Genomic DNA, 13,753 nt, shown 5'->3' with positions numbered 1-13,753 from the left:
GCTCTGTATTGCTCAGATGCAGGTCATGGAAAGCCTATGAACAGAGACTGATTCCTGTGCCTCGATTCAGAGTCAATATAAATCCATGCCCAGAAGATGAAAGATCAGTGTACAATGTTTGCACTCCCAAGGTCAAGGGACAAAGTACATAAAAAGGTTTACACTGGCCAGTCCCACATTCTACAACCATCAAGCTCCTAAAACAATTTGGAAACTTCACTCACCTCAACACTAAACTGATTCTACCTACACACCTCATTTTGAAGGATTCTACAATTCATGCTCTCAGCATTATTTATTTTGCACAATTTGACTTTTATAATGATGTCCAATACAAGCATAAAGAACAGCATCTTATTTAGCATCTGGGCAGGTTGTAGCCTACGGTGATACAGGCTCTTCCAGCACAATGAATCTGCGACACCCATCTGACCAATTAACCTACTAACCTGCAACCAACTCTGGAAGGTGGAAGGTGGAAGGTGGAACTCCAGAGCACTCAGTTGATGTGCTAATTACAGAGAACAGCAGGAATTGATAGTTCTCCACCTTTTGATAAATGGCTCTTATCAGGACTGGATTGCTTTGCCCAGGATATCTCCCCTTTCCTTCATTGTAGAGCCTGGCCTTTTGGACAGGTCCCAGTAGCAAGACTGTACATTGCCCAGACTTCACAACATGAGTAACATTACACAAGAGCTTTACGATTGCTTCTCAACAACCACATTTCACTGAATCAGAAAAACTCCATTGTCCACCCATCTCCCTACCCCACCCTCTTGCTTTCTCAATTTTGGAGGGTTTTTAACCCAAAACATCAATCATTTCTCCTTCAGCAGATGCAACCTAACCCACTGAGCATTTTCCCCAGCATTTTCAGCTTTATACCAGCAGGTAATCTTACACTATCCAGACCCAGGGTGAAGAGCCTGCACTGCCCCATGAAGAGCATGGAGGAACAGTGTATAGAGGTCCATTCTTCCCAGTTTGGGGAGGAGGAGGTGGTTTTGTTCAACATACCCAATCTAAGAGCTCCTTACATTGCTGTATGTTCTGACATTGTAACAGTTGCCAGGAAAACAGGTGGCAGGCAGCATATGGAGACCGTCAGCTGTAGGTGCCACTTCCACACTAGCTGTGCCAGGACAACAAATCTCACAGGATGAAAGATGTCACATTGTTTCACAGCTGATCATCAGATCACAGTCTCAGTCCACAGTGCATGTTGCAAGAGTGATAAACAGCCCATATCGGAAAGGATTTTGATTAAGTTTATCATGATCTGTCTGTAAATATCAAGGTGAATTGTGCAAAATGGGGAAGTGATGGAAAGGAAATTTGCCCTCAATGTCTTTATGACAGAGAAATTGATTGTGGATTTCAGGAAGGGGAATTCAAGGGATCAACAGCACAAAGGACTAGAATACAAAAGCAAGGACGTAACACTGAGGCATTGGTCAGATCATACTTGGAGTACTATCAGCAGTTTGGGGCCTTATTTAAGATCAGCTGGCATTGGAGAGGGTCCAAAGGAGGTTCACTAGAACAATTCCCAGAATGAAAGGGTTACATTGAGAAGCATTTGATGGTTCTGAGCTTCATTCTTCTGAACTTGGACTTAAGAATGAGGAGAATCCCATTGAAACCTATGACTATTGAAAGGCCTCAATAGAGGAGATATGGAGAGGACGTTTCCTATTGTGAGGTAGTTTAGAACCAGAGAGCAGTCTCATAACTGAGGGCATCCATTTATAACAATTTCTTTAGCCATTGGTTGGTGAATCTGTAGAATTCATTGCAACAGATGGCTCTGCAGGTCAAGTCAGTTAAGGCAGAGATTCTTGATTAATCAGGACGCCAAAAGTTACAAGGAGAAGGAAGGGAAATGGGGTTCAGAGGGATAATAAATTAGCATGAAAAAAGTGAAGAGACTCGATGGGCCAAATGGCTCAATACTGCTCCTATGCCTTATGGTCTTGATCTATATCAAACCTGATTTTCCACATATTCATTTGCTACCCCCAGATTCTACCATTCACCGACACAATCTGTGGGAAGAAACTATTGTTGCAATAGGTTTATTTCAAGGGAATTGGATACAAGCTGTAGAAAAATATTTGCAGAGATTTGGAACTAATTAGACAAAGATGACAAATAAAATGGGACAGATGACACTTCCACACTGCAAGTCAGATTTGAAGTTCACCATATCAATTAGTTTGGAATACCAATAGATTTCCTGCCCAGCCATTTCCATTAATCCATTAAAGCCTGGTCCATGAATTTAATACCCTTCTAGATTTACAACTGCAGACATCCCATCTCTCCCGGAAATTCCGGGAGTCTCCCGCATATGAATAGTGGCTCCCTGATGCCTGCAAATTATACACAATATCACGGAAATCAATTTTTTTGAGAGCGAGCGAGAGCACGAGAACGAGTGAGCGAGAACAAGCAAGAGAGAGCGCGAGAGAACGAGCGAGCGCGCCAGAGAACAAGCGCGAGAGAGCGAGCGCCAGAGAACAAGCGCGAGAGCGCGACCGCCAGAGAACAAGCGCGAGAGAGAGCGCGCCAGAGAACAAGCGCGAGAGAGAGCGCGCCAGAGAACAAGCGCGAGAGAGAGCGCGCCAGAGAACAAGCGCGAGAGAGAGCGCGCCAGAGAACAAGCGCGAGAGAGAGCGCGCCAGAGAACAAGAGAGAAAACAAGAAAGCAAGAGCACCATGGCAGTGTGTTCCAAAAAAAATATAAAACGTACGTCACCCCAGACTACACTAAATGTACCCCTGCCTAATAGGGGTCAAAAATAATGACAGTGTTGCTTGCTGCACTGTTTGCAACAGTGTCTTTTCTATTGCCTGTGGTGGGTTAAGACTGTAAAAGACATGTTGAGGTGAGTTTAAAAGGTGGCATTCATTCATTAGCATAGCTAACGTTATTTAAACTAGCTGGCTAGCTGCTAAGGAGCTACTCTATTGCAGACATCCCACCTCTCCCGGAAGTCTCCCGCAAATTGATGGTGCTACCTCCCTAAAATGAGTTTTTGCAGGGGGGGATGTCTGCAACTGCTGTGCATAAGGTCTAAACACCGGGCTTGGAGTCTTGGAAATAAACACTATGTGTGTGACAAAGAAACCTCAACACAAGTAACACTATACATTTAGAAACAGTAAATATTTGCTACAAGTGGCTGATTCACTTTCAGTCCAGATATTGACCGGTTATTGTGAAAATATTTACAAAATATACTTTAGTTTTCTGGGCCCCTAAAAAGAAACTAGCTTACTATCAGAAGAAACAAGGACTTGTGTAGAAATCAGAAAAGGCTGAAGACATTTTTTCCCCTTCCCACTTTCTCTACTGATTGCTGAAATACATTCACAAAACAGGTGCATGAAGATAGATCATAGAGAACAGTGTAAAGAGCATTGTTGCCTGCTGGCTTTTAGGCTAGACTATTCTTTGCGATCTGAATTCACAAGCACTTACAAGTTAAATTTATAACAATCACTTAGTGACGTTCCTTTAACCAGCGAGCAAATACAGTCAACCAACAGAAGACAGAGGCCAAATCCAGGTTGTAGCTGAGGCAGCATTTATTGACATCCGTTTAACTCAACATCAAATTAAAGTTCAGCATTCCATCAGATTATTTATTTCCCCGCAATGCTTTCTGACAATCCTCTGAACTTAATGAAACCAGCCTGAAAACTGATCAGCAAAGGTGACGTCTTACAGAAGATTTAATTAGGTACAAACAAAATGTGACAAAAGTATCAAAATATTTAAGCAGATGCAATGCATTCCCCAAGATCTGTGTATATCAGAAGATGTCATAAATAAAAATAGCCAAGAGTGAATATTCAGCAACAACAGCCAGGTCCTCCTAGCTTTATACAAATTTAGCGCAAGAATGAAATACTCATTGGCTAAAATGAGCAACCTACAGTGCCTTGAAAAAGTATTCGGCTCCCACAACTATTTTCACATTTTACTGTCTCATTTTCTAAACTTAAAATATATTGTTGGATTTTTGAGCTCACCTACAAAACACTGTGCATGTCAAATCAAAAAAATTCCAAAATCTGTCAATTTACTAAAAATTAAAAAACAAAATTATGAGGCTGCAAAAGTACTCATCCCCTTTGTAATTAGTACACTAACTTCCCTTAAGTGCAATATATTACCTTACCAACTCACCCAATTTGTTGACGTAGAAAATTAGAGGATCACCTGTTTTCAGTGAATTTTCAATGACCTCCGTAAGGTCCTACAGATGTAGATGCAGATTTTCCACAGATGAAACCAAAATGAAGACAAAAAAGCATTCAAGATAAGGCGGGGAAAAATAATAGAGAAGCACAAATCTGGAGAAGAGTACAAGATCATCTCAAACATCTCAGTGAACATAACTGAGCACAATGCAATCCATTGCGAAACTGGAAAAATATGAAACCACAACCACACTGCCTAGGTCAGGCTACCCCTCTAAACTTAGTCACTAAAGAATAGCACTTGTAAGAGGTTACTCTGACACCAACAGTCACTGAGTGAGCTACAGAAGTCAGTGGCTGCAACTGGAGATGAAGTGCATGGCTGCACAATCTCTTAAAAAAAAAAGGGCATTTATAAAAGAGTGACAAAGAAGGAGCCCTGGCCCAAAACATTGCCCACTTTGCAATGTGTCACTTAGAAGATACTGCAAAGATGTGGAAAATAGACTTGTGGTCAGTTAAGACGAAAGTGGAACTTTCTGGCCTCAACACTAAACTGTGCATGTGTAAATCTAATACTACATATCACCAGGTAACACCATCCCTACTGTATAGTGGAGGTAGCATCACACTATGGAGATGCTTTTCAGCAGCAGGGACTGAAAATCTGGTCAGGATTGATGGGATGAATGCTGTTATATACAGAGATCCTGGATCAAAAACCTGCTAGCCTCTGCCAGAAACCATAAACTGAAGTTAGTTTTTCAGAAGGGTAATGACCCAAGCACACTTCCACAGCAACCATGGAGTGGTTGAAAATGAAGAAAAGTGATGTCCTTGACTGGATCAAAGTCCTGTATAGAAATTTATCCAAAAACACTACTGGCCATAACAGCTGTGAGAAGTGGTTCAACTAAGTAATGAGTAAAGAAGGACGAATCCTTTTCAGGTTTTGAATTTTTAGTATTTCCCTGGTTTTTGGACTCTGAAAAGGAAGAGTATGTTATTGACAAATAAAAATTCCCAGCTAAATTGATGAAAATCCCTGGTTGCAATACTCATTTATACGATCAAAAGGTTTGGGGCTGAATACTTTAACAAGACACTGATTAATGTAAACAGTACAATATAGTCATTTCCAGGAAACATCAAATTGACCGGGTGTTGAAGTTAAAATGGGATATTGTCATTTCCACATGCAAGGAGAGATTGGTCATGAGGGGAGACATCATGATGACTGGGTCACTGAGCTAGATTAAAGTGATAAAACCACCACATATCATTTAATCTTGGGGGCTGCCAGTTCCAAAACACACCCAGACATCTTAAAAGACCAAAAACAAAAAAGTCAATGATTCATGGTCAATGTAATAGATCCACAAACGTTCTGCATGATTCTCAAATGCAAACTACAGCAAATGGGCTTAAATACCAATGCAGCCAAAGATTCGATATCATTGTTCTCTGATGAGCATACAGCAGATTTAGGGGAGTGTGTACAGTAGATATATCAGCACTATGGTGTATAGCGCATATGGTGGGTGGGTGAGGCAGGAGAGAGAAAACAGAAGGGCAGGTGGGAAGGGGAAAGAAGGGGAAGACTACTAGTTGTTGCCTTCTCCTGCTTCATCATCCTGCTGGTCAGTTGTCCAGAGGGTGAGGTTGTCCCGTAGTAACTGCATGATGAGTGTTGAGTCCTGGTAGGAACCCTCGTTTAGAGTGTCCAGTTCAGCAATGGCATCGTCAAAGGCTGCCTTGGCCAGCTGACAAGCCTGCTCAGGGGCATTCTGGATTTCATAGTAGAAGACAGAGAAGTTGAGGGCTAAGCCCAAGCGGATAGGATGAGTAGGCTGCATCTGATCCTTGCTGACCTCAAAGGCCTCTTTATAAGCAGCCTCGGACAACTCCACTACACGGGCCCTCTTCTCACCAGTGGCCACTTCAGCCAAGTAGCGGTAGTAGTCGCCCTTCATTTTCAGGTAAAACACTTTGCTCTCTACCTGGGACTCGCTGCAGTTCTTAATGAGGAATTTGTCAAGCAGCGCCAATACATCATTACACACTACCTCCAGCTCCTTCTCCACCTTCTCCCGATAAGCACGCACCATCTCCAGCTTCTTCTCATTACCATCAGCAGATGTTTTCTGCTCGATGCTGCTGATAACACGCCAGGAAGACCTGCGAGCTCCCACCACATTCTTGTAGGCCACAGAGAGCAGGTTGCGATCTTCATTAGACAGTGCTTCATTCAGCTCTGTTACCTGCAAGAGAGACAACAGGAAAAAGACCAACAGATGTGAGTGAACAAGTGCCTCCTGGGTTTCCAACAAGGGTCTCGCCATTTCAACCAACTCAAAATGAACTTTCACTTTCTATAACAAATGGCAGGCAAACAATGTCCAAGCCACGCACACCACAGAAAGGTCTTTGAGCCCAAACCCACCTCCCAGCACTTGTTCTGTAACCCTACACGTCGCAACTCTTCAGACAGACAATGCCATCACCTTTCCAAGTACTGGACCACCAAGACTAACTTAGGATTCCTCCGTCCCCCATCTGTCTAATCTCATCAGTGATTTGAAATCTCTGCTTTCTGGCCTTTGAGAACACTGTGGGAATGGAGTGAACCAGAAGTACTTGTCTTAATTTTAGACACCAAGTTTCCTCTCAGCCTCCTTTTTGAAGAACTTCAGGTTATCCAAATGTTACTCTTTGAGCTGTCAAACCTATCCAAGGAAGGTCAACTGCAGGGCAGTGCTAGAGGACAGCACAGTCAGCTGTACTACAGGGACAAATATTCTTTCAATGTATATTCTGCTCAAAACTCTATTATCTGTCTCACGCTGAATGGTATACTTGCACAAAAGGTGCATCCAACTACCTTAGAATGCACCATCTCCAATAGAGAAAACACCAAGGCAATACATTATTAATAGACCTAAATATTCAGACCTTATTTTCAGATTGTGCTTAATACAGCCCTTAAGGCACAATCATGTACAAGGACACTAGTATTTTGTACTCAGCTCCCAGACAATAGGTTGATAACAAACAATAATAAGCCAATCATGTGGCACTCCTATCTCTAGACCATGCTAGCATAGCTTTACAAATACATGTGGCTACTTGCTGATAAATTTCAAATTTATAAAATTGAGTTAGTACATCAGGCTAAATTGACCAAAAGTACACTGGTCATATTTATAACTGTATCTGGTCTCCAACATCTGGTAGACTACACAAAACCTGAGAGCAGTTATAGCTTCAGTAATACTACTGAAAGCAACCAACTACGCAACAGTTGATCTTGCTAAATGTCTAAATAGAGAGAAGCCATGACACTCAAACTGCTTTTCCCCAAAAGGCTTTCAGTGGTAACTTTCTTCCTTTAAGCCAGATGACACAATCAGCTAAGCACATTAAAGTACCATTAAGGCCAATAGGATCTGCAACTCACTGCAGCTGAAGGCAATGAGTGAATTTGTTGTAAACCTACTCTCCCATCCCATGATGTAGAATCAACACTAATGGATAACAAATATACAGATAACAAAAAAATGCAAAAAGAAAGGGAGGCAGAGTGGGGTCATTTATTCCATCTAGCACAGCCTCAGTGACAGCTTTGTCAAGCACCTTAGCTCTGCCCACCACAGTATCTCAGTGACCCGTTTAAATTTGACTTTCCACTCACATACTAACATGCCTCCTCTAATGCCAAGGAGGCTAAAAGTTGAAGGAGCAACATCTCATTCCAGCTAAGGCAGGTCTAACCTGATGGCTTGAATATCAATTTTGCTAAATTCCAGTAACTCCTGTTCTCGATATCCCCAACATAATTTTTGCTTTTCCCTCATTCTGGTGGTCCTCTCACCCTCTCTTCCCCTCCCCTACCCCCATGCCAATCACTTCTTTCTAGTTCCTTACCTCTTTATTCCATGGTCCATTCTCCTCAAATTCCTTCTGCAGCCCATTAGCTCTTCCAGCTATCACCTCCCAGCTTCTCACTTTATCACCCTAACCCTCCTCCACCCAGCTTCCCCCTCACCTGGTCTCACAGTAGCTGTTACAGCTTGTGCTCCATCCCTTCCCCCACCTCAGCTGAATTGCTGTCTCTGTCCTTCTCAGTCCTGAAGAGTCTCAGGCCAAAATGTTGTCTGTTTATTTCCTTTCATAGATGCTGCCTGACCTGTTGAGTTCCTCCAGCAGCTTGTCTTGCTCAAGATTTCCAGCTTTTAGTCACATGTGGCATAGTGGTGAAAATATTTTACCTTCAGCAGGTTAGCCGTGAACTCATTAGAAATGGATGCTGTTTTTCACAGACTGAGGATTAAGGTGAAATCAGGTCAGGGTAATCTTCAGCCCAAATAAATGTACAATTCTTCCAAAACAACAGTCTGAGTCCAAAGGAACTGTGGTCAATAGGGTTGTGGTTTCAAAGGAATAAAGGAAAGCAGCAGCATCTAAAGACAAACTGGCAGGAAAGACATGCCCAGCTCTGTAGTGAACAGACTCTGCAGGTAATTGGCTCCAAAGGTTGTAGTTTAAGGGTGTGGGGTGGATTAAGACTCAAATACCTTTTCTTCTTTTTATTTAGAGAATGCACAGCCCAGTGAGCCCATGATGCCCAATTACGCCCACGTGACCAATTAACCTACATTCTCTGGAATGTGGGAGGAAACCAGAGCACCTGGAGGAAACCCATGTGGTCACTGGAAGATCTCTTTAGAGACAGTGGCAGGAAATGAATCCAGGCCACTGGCACCAACAGTTTTACACCAACTGTTAATTATGCTGCATTGGATCCAGAAAAAATATTTTACTCTCCTTTATACTTGCGCACTGGAAATGACATAAACAATCTTGAATCTTGTAAAGAACTGGAGGGAGAGAGAAGGGGTATCATCATCTACATCAACTTGTAACTGAAAACTTGCAGAAGAGAATTACACAACTTAGTCTAATCTACAAATAACTGTAACACCCTTGTAATTTGAACAGAGCAGGAGTGGGGATGAGAGGGGGTGTGAGCTAATGAGACACAAGTAACTTCTTAGCAAATTCAACTCCCAAGCTAGATGGACGACTTGCCAGGCTGTACAAGCTGTTAGCACTTGCATTACCAACCCACAAAAAGTTTAAGGTCAAAATACAAAAAGGTTGTTTCTAGCGTACCCCACCATTTATTTATCCCAGTTCTACCCTCCACCCTACCACAGTCCCCCAGCCTCCCACTTTACAATATTAAGCACCATGTTAATACATGTCAATTTTCAGTAAGCAATGTGGCCCAAAGTGACTGATTTTTACTTTGATTATTCATTTACCCAGCAACCATCTAGTTAAGGCATCTCATTTAGGGCTGAAGCCAAGAAACATTTCTGCACAATGGAGGTACAGTTACTTCTGCAAATTGTAAGCTAAATGAATTCTTACGTTCAAATGAAATTGCTGAAGCACAGATGAGAAAGGCAGTAGGTGAATTGGCTCACAAATTAACCATGACCTATTGCTTGGGAACAGAGTCAAAACACAAATGCCTACTCCCACAACACAATTTTATTTGAACTTTCTAGTTGTCATCTAGTTTCCAATCTATTTTACACTGGAAATTTCCAAATATACAAGTTGGCTATCGACAAATTTTCTAACATTGAGACTTAGAAGGCACCCACTCAATTCTTTCTTCGATCTTTAGATCAGGAAACCCTCTTCCTATGCTTTTACGAAGACTGCTGTGAAGATCATGCTTAATGATCAATATCAGAAGCACACAGCAGAGACCTTACTGGCTCACTTAGGTGGCATTAACCAATTAGTCCTGTTATGCTGCTACTGCCTCTCATTGTTTCAAGTACAGAACTAATGCAATCACAGAAAAATCAACTACATTAACTTACTCAGTTCCTTCATCAAAAACTTCATGGGGAAGAGATCCGTGGGGAGGGACGCGTGGACCAGGGAGTCGCGGAGGGACCGACCCCTGAGGAAAGCAGAGAGGGGTGGAGAGGGAAAGATGTGCTTAGTGGTGGGGTCCATTTGAAGGTGGTGGAAGTTGCGGAGGATAACGTGCTGGATCCAGAGGCTGGTGGGGTAGTAGGTGAGGACAAGGGGAACTCTGTCCCTGTTGTGGTGGCAGGAGGATGGGGTGAGAGCCGAAGTGCGGAAATGGAGGAGATGCGGGTGAGGGCATCATTGATGACAGCAGAAGGAAACAATGATCCTTAAAGAAAGAGGACATTTGAGATGTCCTGGAGTGGAAAACCTCATCCTCGGAGCAGATGTGGCCGAGATGGAGGAACTGGGAATAGTTTTTGCATGTGGTGGGGTGGGAAGAGGTATAGTTGAGGTAGTTACATGAGTCAGTGGGCTTGCAGACGATGTCAGTGGATGTCCAGAGATGGAGACCCATGTACATTACTGCAGTCAGAGTCTCACTAGAACCTTATACAGCTATCAAAACTTGCCAAGTGATCTAGACTAGCTAAGAAAAAGGTTAAAAAACAGCAGATGGAAATTAATGCAGACACATTGCATGAAATTGCAAGGACACACCAGGACAAGACTGACACAGTGAACCAAGAACAAAGGAATCTGGGAAAACAGATCCATAATTCCTTGAAAGCGACAGCATAGGTAGATAGAGTCACAAAGAGCTTGTGGCACATTGGTCTTCATAAATTAGGGCATTGAGTACAGGAGCTGGCTGTTATGTTGAAGCCTTATAAGACAATGGTGAGGCCAAATTTGGGGTATTGTCTGCAGTTCTGGTCAGCGACCTACAGGAAAGACATCAATAAGCTTGAAAGAGCATAAAGAAAATTTATGGGGATGCTGCTGCATCCTAAGGACACAAGTTATAGGGATAGGTTGAATAGGTTAGGACTTTATTCACTGGAGCACAGAAGAATGAGGGGCGATCTTACAGAGATCGCAATTATGAGGGGTGAATGCCTGCAGGCTTTTCTCCCGCATGACTAAGACTAGAACGAGTGGTCATAGGTTCAGGAAGAAAGGTGAAATGTAGAAAGGAATCTAAGAATGGAAGTGAAAGATGTTGGTGCAACTGTAACATTTAATAGAAGTTTCGATAGGTGCATGAACAAAATGGACCCATGAAGACTACCTCAGTTTCTGCACTATTTAATATTTATATACTCCCATTGTAATTTATTGCATATATTATGTATTGCACTCTACTGCTGCCTCTCAAATTTCACAACATATGTCAGTTATAATAAACCTGATTCTGAATGAGAGCAATATGGAGGCCTATACTCCTGACGCTGATAGGTGGGACAGCAGATTAGATGTGCCAAAATGCCTGTCTCTGAGCTGCATACAAGTCATATCTGTATTGTGGAACTGCTACAATAAAGGATGAAAGCATAAACTAGACTGTGATTCAATAATAACAACACCATGTTTACACGAGTAGGTTTTAAGTTTCCAAATAAGGAATCCCATTCAGCCCAGACCGATGTAAAATTTATTTTTAAATGGACACCTCTGCTCAATTCTCAAATACTAGACCTCACTTTAAGCAACTGGATCACATCGCTTGACTCCATTCGCTTGTGCCACACAGCGCCTATCTACGGCATACCCCTACTAGAAGCTGCTGAAAAACTGCTCTCCGGCATCAATGAAGGCCACCTACACTGATCTGCCACGCCAAAAGAATCCCGCAGTGAACAGCGGCTTGCGTCAAGCTATTCCCTGTTGGCAGAATGCCCGGTGTTGGAAAAAGCTAGTTAGACTGTATCCACCTATAGTGTCCACACAAGGCGCCAACAACCCGCCAGATATATTGACGAGAAGAATGAAGTGGTAACTGAGCCGGTCCACCTCCACCACGATACACACACTACACCCGACCCAGACACCGGCCGATGTTTCAGAACCCCGCCTCAGCCGCCGTGCAGCCCAATCATGCAGTACCAGGGACACATGCTTCTCCTACGAGGATGCACCGGAGACGTGCTGGTAGATCGCACTCGATGGGGATCAACCCAATTTGTACAGAATGCAATACCCTAGGTCATTAAAGCGCATTATGAGAATAAGTGATAAGGAATTATTTAAAACCAAAAGCTGGACTGGGAGGGAGGGCCCCCAGTGTCTTATCATCATATTTCCCAACGGGCACCGCCCGCCCGCCCTCACACCGCTCATCTCCCTCCGCCAAGTCCGATCCCAACCGGTTATTCCGGGACCTTACACCGCAGCCAACCGGTAAATGGGGAGAGGTGCGGTGAGCCCCGTTCACCTGTCGGACGGGGGAACAGCTACTTCCTAGTGGGAGGGGCCCGGAGAGCCCGCCTGGTCCAGGACAGAACTCAGACGACTGCAGTTGAAGGAAGCGCGGCCAACCGACCCCCTGGCGGCTCGGATCCGGATCTGGCTCCTCAGCCCTGCGGACCCTTGGAACGGGCGATGCCACTCACCGACTTCATAGCCGCCGCCATGTCATCGTAGCGCTCAGCCTGTTCCGCCAGCCGGGCTCGTTGCACCAGCTGCTCTCGATCTGCCATGTCGGACGCCGCGGTGAGAGAGGCCGCCGTCCGCCGTCCGCCGTCCGCCGGCTCCCGCTGCTCTCGGACTCGGCCCCGCCTCCGCAACGCGCTCTCATACACACGCCACCTACCCACAAGGCCCTGCTGTGCCGCAGTCTGGCATGCGCAGTGCGGGCCCCGGACCGACCGCTCTATTTAACAGTGACGTCACTTGCTAATTTTAGAACCCTGCGGATTTTTTCCCTTCCCCCCCAGAGGGCGGGACCTAGGCGAGTGCGCGCGCCGGTGCGTACATGAATGAATCCGTGCGCTCCCGCGGCGCTGTCTGCATGGGGGAAAATTGCAATGAACAGGAGCAAGGACATATTTGGTTACCATGGCAGCAATTTTAGACCGGGGGTTAGCGAGGGAAATGCGCGTGCGTTAATGTGCGGAACCGGCGCACCGGGCAGTGTCAGTGCGCAGGCGTGTGGTGCCGGCCGAAAACTCAGATGACAGGGTTGGACAAGATGCCGAATCTGATTGCTGCGGCGCTACACTGCGGCCGGGATAGCGGTGCTTGTGATCGGTGTGGATAAGAAGGCTGTGATTATGATTGGACAGGAACGGCTACCTCGATAATAAGAGGACGAGAGATTCTGATGGGTGTGGAGCAGTAGCCGCCAAAGATTCTGGAGATAGTGGAAAACCAGAGCAACATGCAAAGTGCTGGAGAAACTCAGCAAGTCAGGCGGTATCGACTGTTTATTGTCCTCCAAAGACGCTGCCTGACCTGCTTGGGTTCCTCCAGCATTTTGTGTGCGTTGCAGGAGATTCGTTATTAGTTCCACTGTCTGGATTGCTCTCGTAGATAGTGACAGCCTTCTATTGACTGGAGGCTCCCTCCTTCCTGTCCTGGAGTCTGCTACTCCCAGCCAGGCCCAGGGGCGGGAGCGCAGCGGGAACCAAACGTAGAGTCCCACACCTGCTGAGGAACCCAAGGCAAATGTCCCTCCGCCTATGGTACCCCTGGGGTATGGGGATGCATT

At 44.6% G+C, this 13,753-nt stretch overlaps 1 protein-coding gene across 1 annotated transcript; it reads right to left on the bottom strand.

The window, feature by feature from the left end:
- Positions 1 to 3,576: 3,576 nt before the first annotated feature.
- Positions 3,577 to 12,874, bottom strand: LOC134337060 (14-3-3 protein gamma-B-like). Its single transcript, XM_063031852.1, has 2 exons — positions 12,657 to 12,874; positions 3,577 to 6,473 (listed from the first exon to the last, which is right to left on the bottom strand). The coding sequence occupies exons 1-2, from the start codon at positions 12,741 to 12,743 to the stop codon at positions 5,817 to 5,819; spliced, it is 744 nt and encodes a 247-aa protein (XP_062887922.1). The 5' UTR covers positions 12,744 to 12,874; the 3' UTR covers positions 3,577 to 5,816.
- Between the last annotated feature and the right edge of the window lie 879 nt (positions 12,875 to 13,753).

The sequence above is a fragment of the Mobula hypostoma genome, chromosome 23 (assembly GCF_963921235.1).
Source record: "Mobula hypostoma chromosome 23, sMobHyp1.1, whole genome shotgun sequence".
In the NCBI taxonomy this organism is placed as follows: domain Eukaryota; kingdom Metazoa; phylum Chordata; class Chondrichthyes; order Myliobatiformes; family Myliobatidae; genus Mobula; species Mobula hypostoma.
This window is presented reverse-complemented; position numbering and strand designations above follow the sequence as displayed.